The sequence below is a fragment of the Peromyscus maniculatus genome, chromosome 15 (genome assembly GCF_049852395.1).
Source record: "Peromyscus maniculatus bairdii isolate BWxNUB_F1_BW_parent chromosome 15, HU_Pman_BW_mat_3.1, whole genome shotgun sequence".
Lineage (NCBI taxonomy): Eukaryota > Metazoa > Chordata > Mammalia > Rodentia > Cricetidae > Peromyscus > Peromyscus maniculatus.
Genome location: NC_134866.1, coordinates 4,794,393 through 4,811,791, shown reverse-complemented (window position 1 = coordinate 4,811,791; position 17,399 = coordinate 4,794,393). Strand labels below are relative to the sequence as shown.

Below are 17,399 nucleotides of genomic sequence, written 5' to 3'. Positions count from 1 at the left end.
GATACAAAATTAAGACTGTACCAATTTTCATTAACTGTGTAGAAAGAATGGCATGCAGAGGAAAGGTCAAATACAGACATACGCTTCTGGGGACAAGACGGTTTATGTGTCTTCTTTGTACCATTCCACCAGGCTTGGCTTTCAGGGCCAGTTGATTCCAGTGTGTTATCTATTTTGAGACCCCATTTGGACAAAACAGTCTTTCACAGTATATTTCACAGCTGGAAATGTCAGTCATGTCCCCGCAGCAGTGACTTTAACATTTCCCTTAGCATTGCTGGGAATCCTAACTTCATGGTGAAGTATGGGCATTCCCATCAGATTCAGATCCACGGTCCCACAAACTGTGGAGGGACTTGTTCTGCCCTGGGTGCAGCCGAGTGAGGGTTGGGTGGTCTTATAATTCCTGAATCCTCTGATGGGCTCACTTATTCAGTCTGCAGGCTGGGCAGACATTTTTCTAATTAGAGGTCTGTCTGTCTTGGACCTTTGGCAAATCCTATATGAAGATGTTCCAACAAGAGACCATATGGAGGAGAAAAGATGCCCTTGAGATTTATGCTTATAGAAAGGAGAGTGAGCCAGGGTTCCTGGTGATCATTCAGAGTCGGGTATATCATGGTTCATTCGTGTTACCCTTAGGAGCCCATGAAATCTGTGAACTTGTCTTGCTTCACAAGATTGCCGGCTCTTTGTTTGTTCTACCAAAATCCCATCCATAAACTGTCAGATGCTCTGTTTATTCTAAAGCTGAATACAAATCAGAGGCTTGGTCTTCAGCACCTCAATAATAGACCCCAGCACCTGGGGGTCAAGCGCCCACTCCTTTCCCAACACCTCTTGAGGATGGCTTGTTAGGCATCCTTCATGTAATTCCTCCCACGTCTGGGCTAGCATGGCAGCAGGCAGGTATGGGGCTGGAGCAACAGCGAAGACCTTCTATCTTACCCCCAAGTTGGAGGGCGGGCACACACACACACACACACACACACACAGAGAGAGAGAGAGAGAGAGAGAGAAAGAGAGAGAGAGAGAGAGAGAGAGAGAGAGAGAGAGAGAGACTACAAACTAAGGACCAAACATTCAAATATATGAGCCTATGGGGGCCATTCTCATTCAAACCGCTACAGCAATAAGCAGTTCATTCTGAAAGCTTTGCATTTCTTCTGATCACGGAGATGGCAAGGGCCATTCAACAGTCCTGAGAAGGTCACTTCACAGCCACCCTTGCTTATGGCCATCAAGCTACTGGCTCCCACCAGGGACACAGAACACCACCACTGACTAAAAGCTACTGCAGAACCTGCTGGGTTTGCCCTTCCAACCAAGTGTGGATCCCTAGGACTGGAGAGGGCTCTGGCTGATTTTCAGGGACATTGGATGATGCTGGGAAAGCCCAGGATGATGATGCTAAGACTTGAGCATGTTCTCATAGCTGCAGAAATGAGTGGGGCAAAGCTGGAAATGGAAGACTCTCAAGATTTCATGTAGGATAGGATGACTGAAAGCTCTCAGGTGAGATTAGATTCAGTGAAAGAGATACTAAACACGAATAAACGTGAAAAATCAACACAAAGAAGCAGTCTGAGCTGCTGGGCAGAACTCTTTCTATTCGCTGACCATGATGCTCAGAACCATGTCATGCCTACATCAGTAGTTATGGCAACACACCCAGGCCTCAGATTGGTTAAGTTATCCCTGTAGACTCCACTATGGAAGAATGAAATCCTTCCCTGGAGCTAGTCTAGAGGCCAGCAAACCCCAGCCATCCTTCTGTCTCTGCAGCCTGCCCTTTCTCCTTCCCCTGCCCACTGACACTACAGCATAAGTGTCCATGCCTGGCTTTTGACTTGGGTACTTGAACCTGAATTCAGGTTCATGCTTGTTCAATGAGCCCGCTCAGTCACGAGACCATCTCCCATAGAACGGGATTCTTAGGAGACCAGAGTTGAGCAGAGTTACATAGCTGAAAACTCCCAACTTCCAATAAAAAGCAAAGTTTAGTTACTACAGTACAAGGGACAGAAGCTGGGCTATATCTAGAGCACCGCCTGCCTCAGCTGCCGGGCTTGGGTAGGTCACTGTCAGAAGTCAGTGTCTGATGATGTGAAATGCTTTGATGAGGGGTGAGATGAAGCCCACAAAGGCCATGGCAAGGGCTCATCCTGAGAGAAAACAAAAGGGGGTTACCTTGTGCTTCTTCGGATTGAGTTGGGGCTTAGTGCTGGAAATTTGAGGCAACTGTATGTCAGTGTGGGCAGGAGACACGAATACAATAGCAGCTCACTCTGCACAGTGGGCGTTTCCTGCAAACTCATGGCTGGACCGGTGGCTATAATTTTATTGTATTTTAGAAAGTTCCAGTCCTTCAAAGAAGGGTCGCCTACTCATCACATCCTCTCTAGGAATCACCGTGTTCATCATTTCCCCAGTGTGGGGTTCCCCTGTGTGGTGGGGTGAGTGCTTTTCATCTTTAGGGGAGGCACCGTAAGCCCTCAAGTGTGGTCAGAAAGAACAATGAGATTGGAACCTGAGTCTACCTCTAGATCCAGGATTTTATCTCAACCCCACCCAACAGTAACAAGGCAGAACCAAGACATGTAGGGTTGTATCCCTCTTTCCCAAAGGTTCTGCTATGAGCTGTAGAGTAAGCTTTAAGAGCATTCCTAAGACTGCCATCACCTCAAAGCAGATGCCACCTGAGGCTTTTCACCTGCCCTAAGAGCTCCCAGGGTCTGTGACCCAAGTGCTCCCAGGGTCTGTGACCCAAGTGCTCCCAGGGGCTGTGACTCTGAATGGGAAAGTCTCTTTCTCTTCACTGACTTGCTATGAACTAAATCACAATAACAACACCATGACTTTGCCATGAGTAGTAATCCCTGCACTTGTCAGGCTGAGGCAGGAGGATTGCCATGAGCTTCATGTCAGCCTAGGTTGACATGTGTAGTGAGTTCCAGGCTAGCTTGGGCTGAGAGTGAGACCCTGACCCAAACAATAGAAGAAACAAAAAAGAAATTCCACATTTGAAAACAGTCACATCGGAGCTGTCCACATTTGTAAACATCGCAGAGGCTCATGGCTGTCGGTTGCAGGGACTTCTGGCTGTGCTCTTGGTCCTCATAGTGTGTTAGCAGAGTGTCATTTAACCTGATAGCCAAGCTCATCATATTACAAATGTAGTAACTGTAGCCAACCATGACAGTTTTTAATGCATTTTATTTTGTGCTTCTAAAGGCATTATTCTGTGGAGGTGACCTTGCAGGGCCACATGCTTGGGGGAGAGGCTCCAGGAATCTCTATTTCTCCTTGCCTGATCCTCAGGAACAACCATAAGACCTCCATCACTCCTGTTAATAAAAAGGCAGATGCCAGGATCCTTTTAAAACAAAATTACTAATAAAATCATCACCCTAATTCAATTCAGTAGAGTTCAAGCTCACTTTTTATTGGGTTAGTCTTATTTATGAATTAAGATAATGTCCTTAAAGTTTTATGTAATTTTATGGGTTGATACAGAAAAAAAAAAGTTCTTATCCAAGTTCTCTCAGATTGTCATGCTTTATAACACCCATCATAGAGTCAGTCAAAGGACACTGAGCACAGAGCTGGGTCTAGGAACCCTTAGTGTCCTGCTTGCCTGCCTGTATGTGCAATGCAGGTGCTGTCCCTGGAGAACATGGCCGTGCTACTGTAGGTGAGAAAGCTCCTTTTTGCCCTCTCTCTTCCCCAGGCCAACCTAGAAGGAAAGGAACAAAGACAAAAAGAAGGGGTGGCCGACACTCACTCCATGACAAGTCCTCAGACACTGCAGGCATGACCTCAGGAAGAGCTTCCGACCCTGAGAGGCTGAGAAGGTCGAGGAGCTGGTTTCACCCTTGCCTTGCAACCCTGAGCACTTGAGTTGGAGCCTTGGCCCCCAGCAAGAGACAGGCAGTACCCTGGGCCTCATTTGCCAGACACTCTAGCCTATTTGGTGACTCTTTGGTGTGTTCCAGGTGGTGAAGAGAGACTGATTTTGTTTTGTTTTGTTTGAACAGTGGAGGATGAAACCTGAGATTGGTCCTCTGTCTCTCCTCCTGTTAGGAGATGGGGTGTGCCTTAATGTCTAATGCATGCCCCCCACAAAACAAACAAAAAAAAAAACAATAACAAAACGATGATTCATATACTATCCTGCATATCTTCCAAGGAAGGGGAAATAGAATATAAGTGTTATGAAGAGATATTCTGATGACTCTTAAAAAAACTATGTCTTATAGTCTTGTAGTGCCCAGCCACCTACAATTCATTACATTTGTGACAAACTCCATTCTTGGTAGGTTTCTCCTATAGTATCTCTATGTCCCCTGGCCAGGAAGGCACATTGCATCCGGTGTGCCATTAACCTCCAAGGGTCCCTGCACAAATGGATGCTGGCAGCAATCGGTATGGTTTTGATACGATCACATCCAAATCCCAGCTAACTTTTCCTGTGAAGTCACATCGCCCTGCTCCTGACTCTCAGGAGTCACAGTGGCCGTGGGAAGTGTGGCCGTGGGAAGTGTGGCAGCCCAGTTTTAACAGTCATGTCCCCACCAGGTCCAAACACCACCCCCCAAAGCTGTTATTTACCACTGCCAGGATAAAGGAAAATCTGTAACTCCATATTCTGAATTTTGGAGAAGTCTGATTTTCAAGATTAAAAACAGAAAATACCCTTAATGGCATTTATCTGGAGATTTTCTCTGCAATTCCTGATGGGCGGAGCACATTTTAACTTGAGGTGTGATCTTATCAATATAGAGATAGCATTTCCTTATTTCCCTCATCAAAAACTCTAACAATTTTTCGGGGGTGAGGGGAAATGCTTGCCAAATATTGTGACAGGGAATTGGTATTTATTTTACAGAAATTATATTTAAAGTAGTAATTTCTTCAATCTTACTGATTTTGCCAATGTGATAATTATCTCTAAAAAGCACTTCATTCTTGAGTTATTTTCAGAATCTTTAAAATTCCTTTCTCTTTTGTATAGAGAAGAAATAAAATGGTGATAATTATCTTTCTCTTACAGTTTCAAAGGACTAAAGCATGCTTATGGTTCTCACAATGGACTCAACAAGCTTCTGTGGAGTTTGGGCTTTGCTGGTACTTCAGAGCCATGGCCTAAATTTGATGGACACACGGACCCTCCCCTGGTTCAGTCCTGAGAGCTGAGACCATGTGGGCACTCAGAGTGTGGAGGCCATCATGCCATCCACAGTCACCCATGGTGAACAGGTGGGCATTGTTTGGCACTTGGGTGGTGGCCGCTCACTAGGTAGATGCTGGAATGGATGGTTCTGGTCCTGGAGCATCTGACGGTGCCTCAGCCCAGTCCCTTTCTCTCTCTTTGCTTCTGGCACATGAGTCCTCCCCCGAACGTGCTCTGTTTCCTCCTCTGTGAAGTGAGAATCAAAACAGCACCACCTCACAGGCTGCTGCCAGGATTTAATGAAATGATCCGTGGAAGCGTGTGCAAGCAGCTGGCTCACAGGAAGGGGGGGCAATTAGAGGGACCCCACTCTCCCCGGGGTAATTGTGCAGGCGTTAGGCATTGTCAAAGCACCGTTAAACACCCTCAAAACACTGTTATGTGGATGAGAAGTCTTTACTGTAAGCACTCCTCCTAATATTTATCCTTTAAATCAACTAAACTGTGGGGACAGTTTCACTCCCCAACTGACAGCTGTGAGGCACTTATCTTGTGCCCCAGATGCAGATGCCTGAAGCCAAGGATTATCAGCCAAGCAGCCAGCTGGACTGTGCTCATACCAGCACTGGCTGCTTTGAACACTCCACGATGCCTTGAGGAAGCTGCACAGCAGTCACAGCTGCTTGCTGCCAAAGACGGCTTCCAAACAGCTTGCACCAGACCTCTTGTTACCGCAAGCCATGGGGGGCTCTAGATGAGCCTGCCCATCCATTTTTGCTTAGGTGAGAGGGGAAGCACTTCCCCCGTGGCCCAGCAGGAGGCTGGTCGCTGGTACAAACGGTCACTGATTTGCATGAGAGACCACAGTGACTGGTGTAAAGTCATCTTTCATTTGCATCCAGGACGGTGATCATCAGTAGGTGCCCTTACTGAATTCCCTTTCTAGCTATGCATGCAGGCAGCTTCCTCATTCTTGGAGTCAGGGAGGAGCAGTGCTCGGGTGTTGCAACGTCTAGACAAGGAGAGGCATTTATCAGCAGCCTCCCTGGCCTACATTTGGTCTTTATGGTCACTCCAGTGGGCTGAGCTGGTAACCGGAAGAAAGGAAAGGGGCAGCAGTGCTGGCCACAGCAGTGGTGGTCGTGAGAAAACAGCTGACACATCTGAGTGATTTTTTCTGGGGGCGGGAATATGGGGGGCAGAAAGAGCAGAGGCCTTCGGAGAGGTGAAGATGAGACCTGGCTTCTGGAAGAATTCCGTGAAGCTGTCCAAGGACCAAAGCTCTCAGGCACCTGAGGACTTTGAGCTGCAATACTAGTCACTGTCAAGGACTGAGCGTCCCGATACCCTAGATCTGGGAGCTGTGACACTTGTCACCATAACACCGAGGGCCTCAGCATCTGACACCAGGAAGCTCCCTCAGCTGCTGCTTGCCACTGTCTGCTGCTAGAGGCTGGGGCTCACGATGCCTGCCGGTCCCAGGAACCTGGGAGTTAAAGTGGGAGAGCCTCTAATTTGAGAGGTGAGAGCCACCAAGTCTCTAGGTTCTAAAGCTTGGAGCAATAGACCCTCAGCTCTCAGGGACTGGGGCTGGAAGCCTCTGGACCCTCAGGATTGCCAATGCTGAGTTTCTTTTTGCCTACCCACAATCCTCCTTCACTGACAGCAGAAACACCTGATGCATATTCGTATTCTTAGGTTATACTGCAGAAAGGGAAGTGAAGAGTGTGGGACATCTGCTCAAACAGATGGACACCGTGAAGAGGAAACAAAAATACGATTGTCAACCCACAGCACCTAGTGGGACACGCAGGACAGGAGTGTTTTGCCATCGGTGCAGATGGGTTCAGAGGAGGAAGCCTCTGCTGTAACTGGAGGAGCCGGGGCATGTTGGCAGAGTTCTGAAGGATGGACAGGGGCTCTTTCCAGTGATTAAGGCCAGAAGGCATTCCAGCAGGAAGGGCTGGTGGGACCCCAGTGGGGGCCATGGAGAATGAAAGATTGCCACTGTGGTGAGCAGTACTGGCGGACTATGGCTGTGTTCTAGAAGGTTCATAATGCATAGTCTGAACAAAAGAGGCCTGCATTTTCAGACGCCATGCAAGTGGTGGGGGAGGGTGGAAGCTATAGGTCGATTGGAGGCTGGGAGAGCACATGAGGATCCCTCCTCTGTGACTGTGTCTTCTGAACACAGCGGCCTTGCTGCTTGGGGGAAGGGCACACCTCACTAGCTCCTTCCCTGTCCTCACAGCCACACCCATCCTCACTTGCCAGCCTTTCCTTCTGGATGGTCCCAAATCTGCTTCCCTAGCCTGGTATCCTTGGTGGCCCTGCTCACAGGATTTCCTCTGAGTCTCATGGGGTTAGCAAGCCATGAGGAGGGCCTAGGACAGTGCACAGAGTAGAGAAAAGATGTCACAGGAATGTCAAGACTGATGTCACTACAAATCATGATAGACCCTCAGCAAGTGGATGCTGACTGACTGATGTGGTGGGAAGGAGGGAATAGTTAATCAATGAAACCTTGGCCAACTCACCAGGTGGTAATGAGGGAACAGCAGGCCATCTGAGCCACTGTACCCACTTGCAGAAAGCATGGCCCCTGCTGGAAGCACTGCTGCTGCTGCAGTGAGTTCTTGGTTGGTTGTTGGAAACATCCATCTTTCTGTCTTTTAGCAACAAAACACACCGGAAGAACAGGCAAGCTCCCCGGTCAAGGCTTGGCTTCCTTAAGCTGGATGCTATCTTTGAAAACGTCACTTAGAGCAAGTGGAGACTCTTCACATCCAAGTCCCTGGTACACATCCAGGCCCTGGTCCATTGCCAGGGCTGTGGACATTCTATGAATATGCATGTCCTCAAAAAAATTACAAAAAAATAAAAATAAAATAAAAGCAAACACTGCCACAAATGGGCTGTGCACTATTCTGACTGAGGGTGGGCTCTCGGAGGCAGGTCCTCCACAGGCTTCTTCAGCCATAGAACCTAGAAGCCCCAGGCCTTCATGTGCTCATTCCTGAGACTGCTCTAACTAATGGGTTTATGCACAGATGGTGTCCTCCTCCCTGGCCCCAGCTCTGCCCAGCTGGACCTGGGGATGCTGAGTGGACTGACCTGAGCCACTGTCTCTCTCCAGCCTTCTCCTCCTTGGGCTGTGTAAATGGTCGGAGGGAAGGAAAGACTTGCTTTCACAGTGGCCACAGAGAGGCTTTACCTGCGGCCTCTGCCAGGGTCTGAAGCTAGACCATGACGTCAGGCTCTGAGGGCTGGGCCTTAGCACTGGGAGAGTTAAATCATCAGGTACATAATGTATCCCTACATGTGAGACCCACTGGCAGAGAGCAAAGGACAGCCATGTGATTACCTCCCCTCTCTTTCCTTATTAACCAAGCAGCAAAATCCACAATGGGGATAGTTGAAATGTGGCACAGAGGATCCGTATAAGTGGCTCATTTATTCTATTATTTATTACTGTTATCATTATTAATTACTTTATTATTTTCACATGAGCGCCACTATGGCTGGCTCCTTATCTGTCCCTAACCAACATGGTTGGGGTTCTAGGGTGGCTGTTCTACCTCTAAACTTGGATCCAGAAGAATCATTCCTGGGTATAAAGAAGAGACGAAGAGGAGACGCTGGAGTCTTAGGGCTGTGCTACTGTCACAATTTCAGCTTACCCCATCGGTTAAATCACAAAGGTGAGCAAGCACACGCAGGCATCCTGCTCTAGCGAACTCCGACTTCCTGGACTCGCAAGGCAGGAGAGTCAGTAGCTCCTATTATTAACTATGCTAGGTACTGGGGGCGGGAGCTCTCAACGGAGCACTGGGGTTGGTGTGGGGCTATTTTTAGGATGCAGAGTCCTGTCTGTGTCCTCCTGCCTGCCCTACTTGATAGGAGAACAAGTAGCTATTTTTTTCTCCAAATAGTCAGGCGTATCGATACTTCTAGCTGCAGAGTCATCATCATTGGTAATTATCTCTGCCCCTTCCATGCAGCATAGGACAAAATGACTCACAAGAATAAGAACCCTTGTCTCTTGGGGGTGAATCAGACATACAAGCTACCCCAACCCTAGCTGACACTATTTGGGGTATAGGCTCCCTGGCTTCCCTTGGAGTGCACTGGCATTTCTTGGCTCGGCACTGCAGGCAATATTCACCATCCTGTGCCTTCCCAGCATGACTTCTCTCATGTTTTACAAGCCAGTGGCAGGCTCTTTGGAACCGATATGTTGAACTAGTTAATAAATCTCTATTTGAGTTGGTTATGGGTATGTCTCCCTCACCCCAGTATAAATGTTGAACCTACAGCCCTCGGAACCTGGGAACATGACCTTATCTACAGATAGGGTCTTTTAGAGGTTACCAGCTTAAGATGAGGTCCTCAAGACAGGCCCAGATCACTAGGACTACATCACCATAAGAAGCCAGACAGAAGCACACATGAAGGAAGAACAATGTGAAGGGGACCAAGGGGGAAGATGCCATCTACAAGCCAAGGACAGAGGCCTCAGGAGAAGTGGACTCTATCTATCGCACCTTGGTTTTTGATGTCTAGCTTTCAGAGCTGTGGGAGAATGAAGGTCTGTCATGGGAGCCACCAGGCCACGGGTCCTCCAGGAGACAGCTCTTGCAAATGAACAAAGCTCTGGACACACAGTGTCTGTTACAGCAGGTTAGAAGGCACAGGTTTGAGGAGCTCAGTGGCTGATGGCCCGTGTCAGTCTTCATGACGGTGTGTATTCGTGCAGTCACAAATGAACGCTGTTGCTTGGTCTGCTGCTCTGGAGTGGGGTCTAAGGAAGGGGTGTCTGAAGAGGGGCCTTACTTCTGACTGTGTGTGCACCTGAACCTATACTCTCTGCCACAGGGCCACACATGTTCCAGGACAGCTGTCACTTGATTGATGGTGCCATTCTTGAGTGTGAATATTGCAGATAACAGCATGCTATTACAATGTCAAAAGGTTGGACAGAATGGAAACTCACAACTGGTCAAAAGGTAGAGATTAAGTAACTGTCGAGGGCTCAGCTATGAATGGGACGTCTGTGTCCCCCTTCCTACCAACAAGGAAGGAGGTCCCCACCCTCAGAGACCATCAAAGAGGGTCTCTCTCTCTCTCTCTGTCTCTCTGTCTCTCTCTGTCTCTGTCTGTCTGTCTGTCTCTCTCTCTCTCTCTCTCTCTCTCTCTCTCTGTGTGTGTGTGTGTGTATGTGTGTGTGTCTGTGTGAAGAGCCAGAGGTCAGGGAAGACTGGATCAAAGCAGTGTCTTTTCAACATGACAGGGCTCCTGATCTCATAAACTCGCAGCAGCTTTGGTTGTCTTTGCAAGACCTGTATCAGATCTGGCCAGTAAACAGTCCAGCAACGGGGGTGGGGGTGGGGGTTTCGTGAGCTCCCACATCTAGCTGAGAAGCTATTGGCCGCTGATGGCTTCTGCGGGAGGGAGAGTCTCTGGTAAGTCATCCCGCACCACTGATGGGCTCCCGTCCCTGAGTATGAGTGACATAAATTAGACAGCAGGTTATACCAGGTTGGGAGAGATGGGAGTGTGGTGATACTTTGTGCATGATTTAACAAATGAAGCTTGCTGAAAGATCAGGGAAGCAGAGTAGCCAGACACTAGAAAGACTTCTTACCTCTACAGAATCCTCAGCCTGAAAGACTGAGCTCCTTTCTCCTCCTGCCTTAGACTCCTTTCTCTGCCCAGCCATATCACTTCCTGTCTCAACTTTCCTAGTGTTGGGATTAAAGGCATGTGTGCCTCCTGAGTACTGAGAGCAAAGGCATGAGATCCCAAGTGCTGGGATTAAAGGTGTGTATCACCACTGTCTGGCCTCTATGGCTAACTAGTGGCTGGCTCTGCCCTCTGATCTTCAGGCAAGCTTTATTTGTTAGAGCATACACAAAATATCACCACAGGGCGTGGATCTGGAAGGAGTCAGGGAGAGAAGTGAGGGGTGAATGTGATCCAAATACATTGTGTGCATGTATAAAATTCTCAAAAAGTTAATAGAATGTCACACATATTTTTAAGAAGGTTGCACAGGCATGGGTGGCTGCAGACTGCAAGCTCTGAAGTGACTCCTGGGCTGTCCCACCTTCCTGGACTACATTTGAGTCCGCTGGGATGCACAGCCCTCACTCTGGCGTCACTCAGACAAGCGATGATTCCTGCTGGGTTCCCTCATCAATAAAATCTTAGACATGTGGCACTCTCTGAGTTGCTGACCAGCTTTTGTCCAGACACTAAGACTCAAGGATGGTTTGGTCCGGAGGACCTGAGAACCTTTTGCAGGGAGCTGGCTACCGCTGCTTCTCCGTGGGTGACAGTGATGACCAGGTAGGTGGCAATTAATGGATGGCCACCTGGAGGCAGCAAAGGTACCCGGCTGGCCAAGCATGAATTGCTGCCCTTTCTCACACCTTTGACTCAGGAGTCTGGCCTCTCATGAGACGTTATGACGAGAGTGGTGAGTTAAGTCATCCTGACTTTCAAGGAGCTGTGGTTTCCACACCTGTATGGTAGTCATGGGAAGAATCCACCCCGGGGAAAGTTTGGTGGCTGCTGTGTTGAGCTTGGCTAGACTGTGGCATTGAAAACAGGAAACGTTAGCTGCTGCTGTCACTGCCGTTTGTAATGCAGATACTCAGTTCTGAAGGGACAGGAGAAGGGAGAGGAACTGCCATTCAGGGGCCATCTGGTTCTCTGACGACAGAGCTAATTAATTAAGATGGGGACACTCAGGAGGTGTGCAAGTGTCTGAAGAGAACCCCGAGTTAGGGCATAATCAAGTGCCTGTTATCTGCAGCAGTGGGAGGGCTGTCTGGCACTCATGCAGCCTTCAAATGTGCCCTTGGAGACAGACGCTCCTGAGCTGGGAGGCACTCAGGCTCTCCTCTTCCGTCTTGCACCCAGACGGCCTAGGCTTGCAGGTTCTGTTCTCTGCGATCTTAGAACATGGAGTTTCACTGCTTGTGGCGCCTGCTAGTGTGAGCTCTATGCTGGCATTGCAGCTTCTTTCAGCTTCAGGACAAAACTCTGAAAGCTTTTCAATGCCAACGGCATCACAGTGGAGCGACGCATTGTGTGCATTGTGTTTGTAAGGTTCTGTGCATGACCGAAGGCAAATGCTACGCTAAAAGCTTTTATCATTTGCACTGGATTATTTCAAAGGCCCAGAAATTGTTCACCCAACTGTAGAGAACTACACATTACCCAAAACCTCTCTTGGTGAGTGTGAAAGGTCACACCTGTCACCCCAACATTTAGGAGGTTGATAAAAGAGTTCCAGTATCATCTTAAAAAACAGAATGTCCCTGTTTAGAATCCCTTGATTTAGCCATAAACAGGTAAGAGGATTATGTCTCTTTATACACAGAATATAGCACATAAGAGATAAATGTATCCATTTAATTCAGAACAATCCACAATGCAATGTGAAAGCCACTTTGGAAACACAAGACACACATTCAGCCCAGGCAACGTCTCACGAAGTTCCTGAATTCTTCACACAGAGGACAAACCTGAGCTTTCGACTTTGTGAACAGCACTATTAACCAGATACTTTTGAATGTTACGCGTTAAACACTTAAAGCTGTCTTGAGGTTTCTCTGAAGACCCTGGAAGGGTGTTCCCTCAATTCAGAAGTTTAAGTGAGTGTTTTCCTCTATGAAAAAGACAAACAAGGTTTTTCTAACTGCAGCTTAAGGAAAAAAACCAAAAACAAACAAACAAACAAACAAACAAAAAAACCCCAAAACAAAACAACAACAAAAAACCTAAAAGAAGAATGCAAACAGACAGGGACCGCCACTAGAGTGTAACAGCGCCTTAAGTGATTATAGGTGAGTAGTAGTCCTGCTTCCTTTGAATAGCTTATCAGGTGCTTGCATGGGTTCAAAGTACATGACCTCTAACTATGGAGATAGTTTGGTAGCGAGCACATGTGCAGTGAACAGCCCTTCCTTGGTCATGGATCTGCAAAGGGATGAAGGCACCGCAGCCCTTAGGTTACCAGAGATGCTGCTGCCGCCGCCCTGCCGTACCCAGGCCCTTGAAACTTTAATGACTGCTCATCTCTTCAACTCTTTCATTGCATTTGAATATTTCATGTGTGCCACGTATCACCCTCTTTTGGAAAACTGTATGTTGAAACCAGGGGACAGGAAATACAGAGGAAGTAAACGGCTGTTTAAAAAAGTACCAAGTCTTGACCATCGTTTAAAAAGTGCCATGTCTCATCAGATGATCCAATGCAACCTGCTAGGTGAAAGGAACAGGGTCTAATTGCTTATCAAATTAGGGAAGGACGTGCTGTTAACTCTGTTTTCCATGAGTAATGCGCTCAGCTGCAGTGACTCTCCGTTTCTTTTATAAGGAAATGGAACACAAACACCAAGACTTGGACGGAGAAGGACACCAAGGGAGCTGTTGTTCCCAGCACTAAGTGAGAATTGTCAAACTATTTATCAAGACATTTCTCTTTACCAGTCCCACTTCCTCATTCAAAATCATTATTTTTTCGAATCTCAGAACGCAGGCTGGGGCCTTAAATCCCTCCCAAGTCCATAATGCCACAGATTTGAGTCTATGGGGCAAATGACATTCCTCTTCTCTGACCCTCCAGATCATCTTCCTCAAGAAGTGATTGAGAAGCAAATGACCATGGCATTTCTGAGGACCATCTTCCCAGTGCATTCCTGTAAGCCTCACTGGGAAACAGAGCTAGCTCCCCGCCCCCCCCCCCCCGCCCCCCCCCCCAGTGGCATGCACTCAATCACATGCACGCTGTGTTCCGGCCAGTGTCTCACTATGAAGGAAACTGGTGGTCAAAGCCTTGGCCTACTCTGTTACAGCCTTGCTCTGGAGCCCTTGTGCCCAGTCTACTCCTACCGGAAATGGGACTCCAGGAAAAGGCGGACTGGTAGGATGGCTCAGGATGCAGTGACCTTTTTGCTGGCATTGGGATACCTTTTTTTCTTCTTCTTTTAAATCCCAGGCATTCAGCCTTGAGGGAAATGGGCAGAACAAGCTCCATTTGATTCGTGTGTTTGGTTAGTGTGTGTACCTGCAGTAAAAGGGGCGGCCACAGGCACTGGGGAAGAAATGATCGTTCCTGATGAGCTGGCTGTGCAAAGACCACGTGGAGGCCATTGGGGGGTCTTTTAAAGAAAAGAAGAATTCTCTGTAAATAGTGAAGATGTCCATGCCAGATAGAAATGTGCTTTGACAAAACAATGTTGGGAATGCCCACCGTAGATTTGAGTGTGGCCAAGAACAGAGAACAGGAGAAAACCACCATGGCCCTTCTCTGTGGCTGGGTGGGAGGTTTTGTATCTTAGAAAACTCATTGGTATCCTGTAAGTTTGGGGGCTGTGTCTCTGTAAAGTAGCCCCGTGGTGCCATAGGTGAGAAGGCTCAGGTGACCTGCTTAGCATTCCTTTCTGTGCTTGGTCGAATCTTTAGCGTTGAAACCCATGGGGGCGCGGGGGTGGGGGTGGGCACAGGTAAAGAAAGAGAAGAAACAGAGTCTGAAAGAGACCAAGGCCCAGCCTGTACTCCAGAGGCGTTCTCCAAGGGGCAAGTACCAGGCTGAGATGGTCAGGGCAGCTTTCCCTGAATGGAGTCCCGGCCTGCTAACACTAGGAAAGACTCAATCACTCTTCTGCCTGGAGAGAGCCTTCCAGAGGGACCTTTGCCTTTACAAGGGTGGCTGCTGGGAGGGAGGAGAAGGGGAGAGAGCTGCACAGCAGGCAGCTGGCCTGGTCTGTACAGAGTCCACCTGGGAGGTTTGAAGAAACCTCTGTGTGTGTGTGTGTGTGTGTGTGTGTGTGTGTGTGTGTGTGTGTGTGTGTGTGCTCATGAACGTGTGTGCGAGTGCGGGTATATGTGTGCTTTTATGTATGTGCGTGTATATGTGTGCTTGTTTGTGTGTGTGTGTGCGCGCGCGCGTGCGCGCCCCCTCCCGCGCGTGGGCGCGCGCGCGCATGTGCCTGTGTATGATGTGCTGGGCTGGATAGTTACATTCTAAGCTTCAGGAAAAGTTCGTACCTTCGTGGTAATCATGCTGACCAGAGACCAGTTAAACAGGCAGTGGAGAGGAGGGGAAACTGAGAAGGGCAGGAGAGTATGAGAAACTCATGGTGGAAAACGGGAAAAGGGATTTGTGGGAAAGGAAGGAGGAGGGAAGAAAGACCATCCCCGGGGAAAGAGGAAGAGAGAGTGAAGTGTAGCCTGCAGCGAAGAAGTAGAGAAAAGCAGGGAGGATCTTGGAGCAAGACCGTGAGCAGAAAGCAGAAAGCAGGGGAACCGACAAGCCAGAGAGCCCCGCGGTTCTAGTAGGACCAGCGCTGGAAACCAGAGGGCTGCGACGCAGAAACAGACGGGAAGAAATCCCTTAGGGAAAAGAAGCAGAGGCCGCCGGACGAAGTGTCCCCAGGCAACGAGCTGATCAGAGCTCACTTGCTCCTAGAGGGGTCAGACATCACTTCCTATCTCTGGCCTGCCCTCGAACCCCCACCCACTCCAACCCCCGGCCCCTGGCTCCACAGCCTTACCTGGCCCTTGACCAGGCTGGCAGCGAACTGGCGCATGACAGCCTCCACGGTGTAGGCGCTGGACCAGCCGCGCGGCGTGAGCAGCTCCATGCAGATGGCGCCGCCGTCCAGCACGTAGCCGTTCTCCAGTCGTGGGCTGAGCACCCGCATGAAGGGCGGCGAGAAGGGGAAGTTATCGGGGAAGGTGAGGTTGAGCAGGATGAACTCCGTGTTGGTCTCCTTCATGTCCTGCCACAGCACCGAGTCCTTGTCCACCTGGTGCAGCTTCACGTTCCAGTCGAAGAGGCTCTCGTTCACCAGCTCCACCGAGATGAAGCGGTCGCTGAGGCGCGCGATGTCCTGCAGCTCCTTCATGAGCCGCCGGCTGCGCACCTGTGTGCAGTGCTGCTGGCGAGCCGCGGGCACCAGGCTACCGCCCGCCGCCGCCGCGGCCACCGCGGGGCCCGGCCCCGCCCTGGCGCCCGCCGCCCGCTCCCGGGGCCCCCCGGCGCCCGGCGCCCCCGCCGCCCCCGCGGCCGGCTGCGGCTGCTTGTCGCGGGCGGCCAGCTCCGCCGCGCGCTTGCTCTTGCCCTTGCCGGGCCCCGGGCTAGCGTCGCCCGCGCCCCCGGGGTGCTGCTGCTGCTGCTGCTGCTGCTGCTGTTGCTGCTTGTGGCCGCCGCTCTTGCCGCCGCCTTTGCCGCGCAGCGACGCGCTCTGTTGGCCGCCGCCTCCGCCACGGTGGTTGTGGTGGTGCTTAGGGTCCTCCGTGTCCCGGTTGTGCAGGCGAATGAGCCCGATTTTACGGAGCAGCGTGGCCATTTTAGGCTCGGTTCTGGCGGGGGTCTCTCCGGGGCTCCTGATCCCGGAGCCGGATAGCTGGGAGGCGCGGGGCTTGGGGCGGCGGCAGGCGACCGCTCAGCGGGGCGCGGCGAGGGCCACCCCAGGAGTCGGTGGCCGTGGCGCAGCGGAGCTGGTAGCACCGGCGCTCGCTGGCCGCTGTGTCGCCGCTGTCATATGACGGGTCTGCTCCGGCGAGGGCTCCCGGCCGCCCGGGGAGGGGAGGCGTGGAGACGCGGCGCCGCTGATGTCCCCGGCCGGTCCCAGGGCGCAGTCCCCGGACCCCGGTGTCCGTGGTCCTTTGTGCGCGGCCGCAGACCGCCTGGCCCGGAGTCCGAGAGCAGCACCAGGGTGCGCAGAGCGGCCCGCGGCGCCCCGGAGGCAGCGAGTCGGCCGCGGAGTCGCGCCGTGCGCTTGCCGGGCCGTGCGGCGCTGGCGGCTACCGCGGGGCCCGGGCCACTGCCGCTCTCGTCGCCGCCGCCGCTGCGGCTGCTGACATTGCAGAGGCGGCTGCTCCGTCTGAGCCGAGCGCGGCGCGGAGGGGGCGGCACTGCCGGCCGGGAGGGGGGGGGGGCGCGGGGCGGAGCCGCGGGTTTGACTGCGCCGTGCCACCCCCGCCGCCGGGTTCCTGCGGCGACACACGCGCGGCCGCTGGGGGGAGACAGCGGTGCGCGCTCGCACCGTTGGCTCTGGGCTGCGTGCGAGCTGAGGAGAGCCTGAGAAGGGTTGGCCTGAGCGCGCTAATAGGGTCTGAGAATCACTCTATTCTTCTGTCCCCAATTCTGGATGCTGTGTCTGGGGTCCCGGTCTCATATCCCATTCATCCTCCTTAGGACAACATACAG

General features: G+C 50.9%; 1 protein-coding gene across 1 annotated transcript in view; it reads right to left on the bottom strand.

Moving 5' to 3' along the window:
* Positions 1-16,989, bottom strand: part of Ube2ql1 (ubiquitin conjugating enzyme E2 QL1) — a 40,066-nt gene extending 23,077 nt beyond the window's left edge. The window contains exon 1 of the mRNA XM_042261347.2: positions 15,739-16,989. Coding sequence (XP_042117281.2) covers positions 15,739-16,536 — 798 coding nt within the window. The 5' untranslated portion in view covers positions 16,537-16,989. The remainder of the gene's footprint in view (positions 1-15,738) is intronic.
* Between the last annotated feature and the right edge of the window lie 410 nt (positions 16,990-17,399).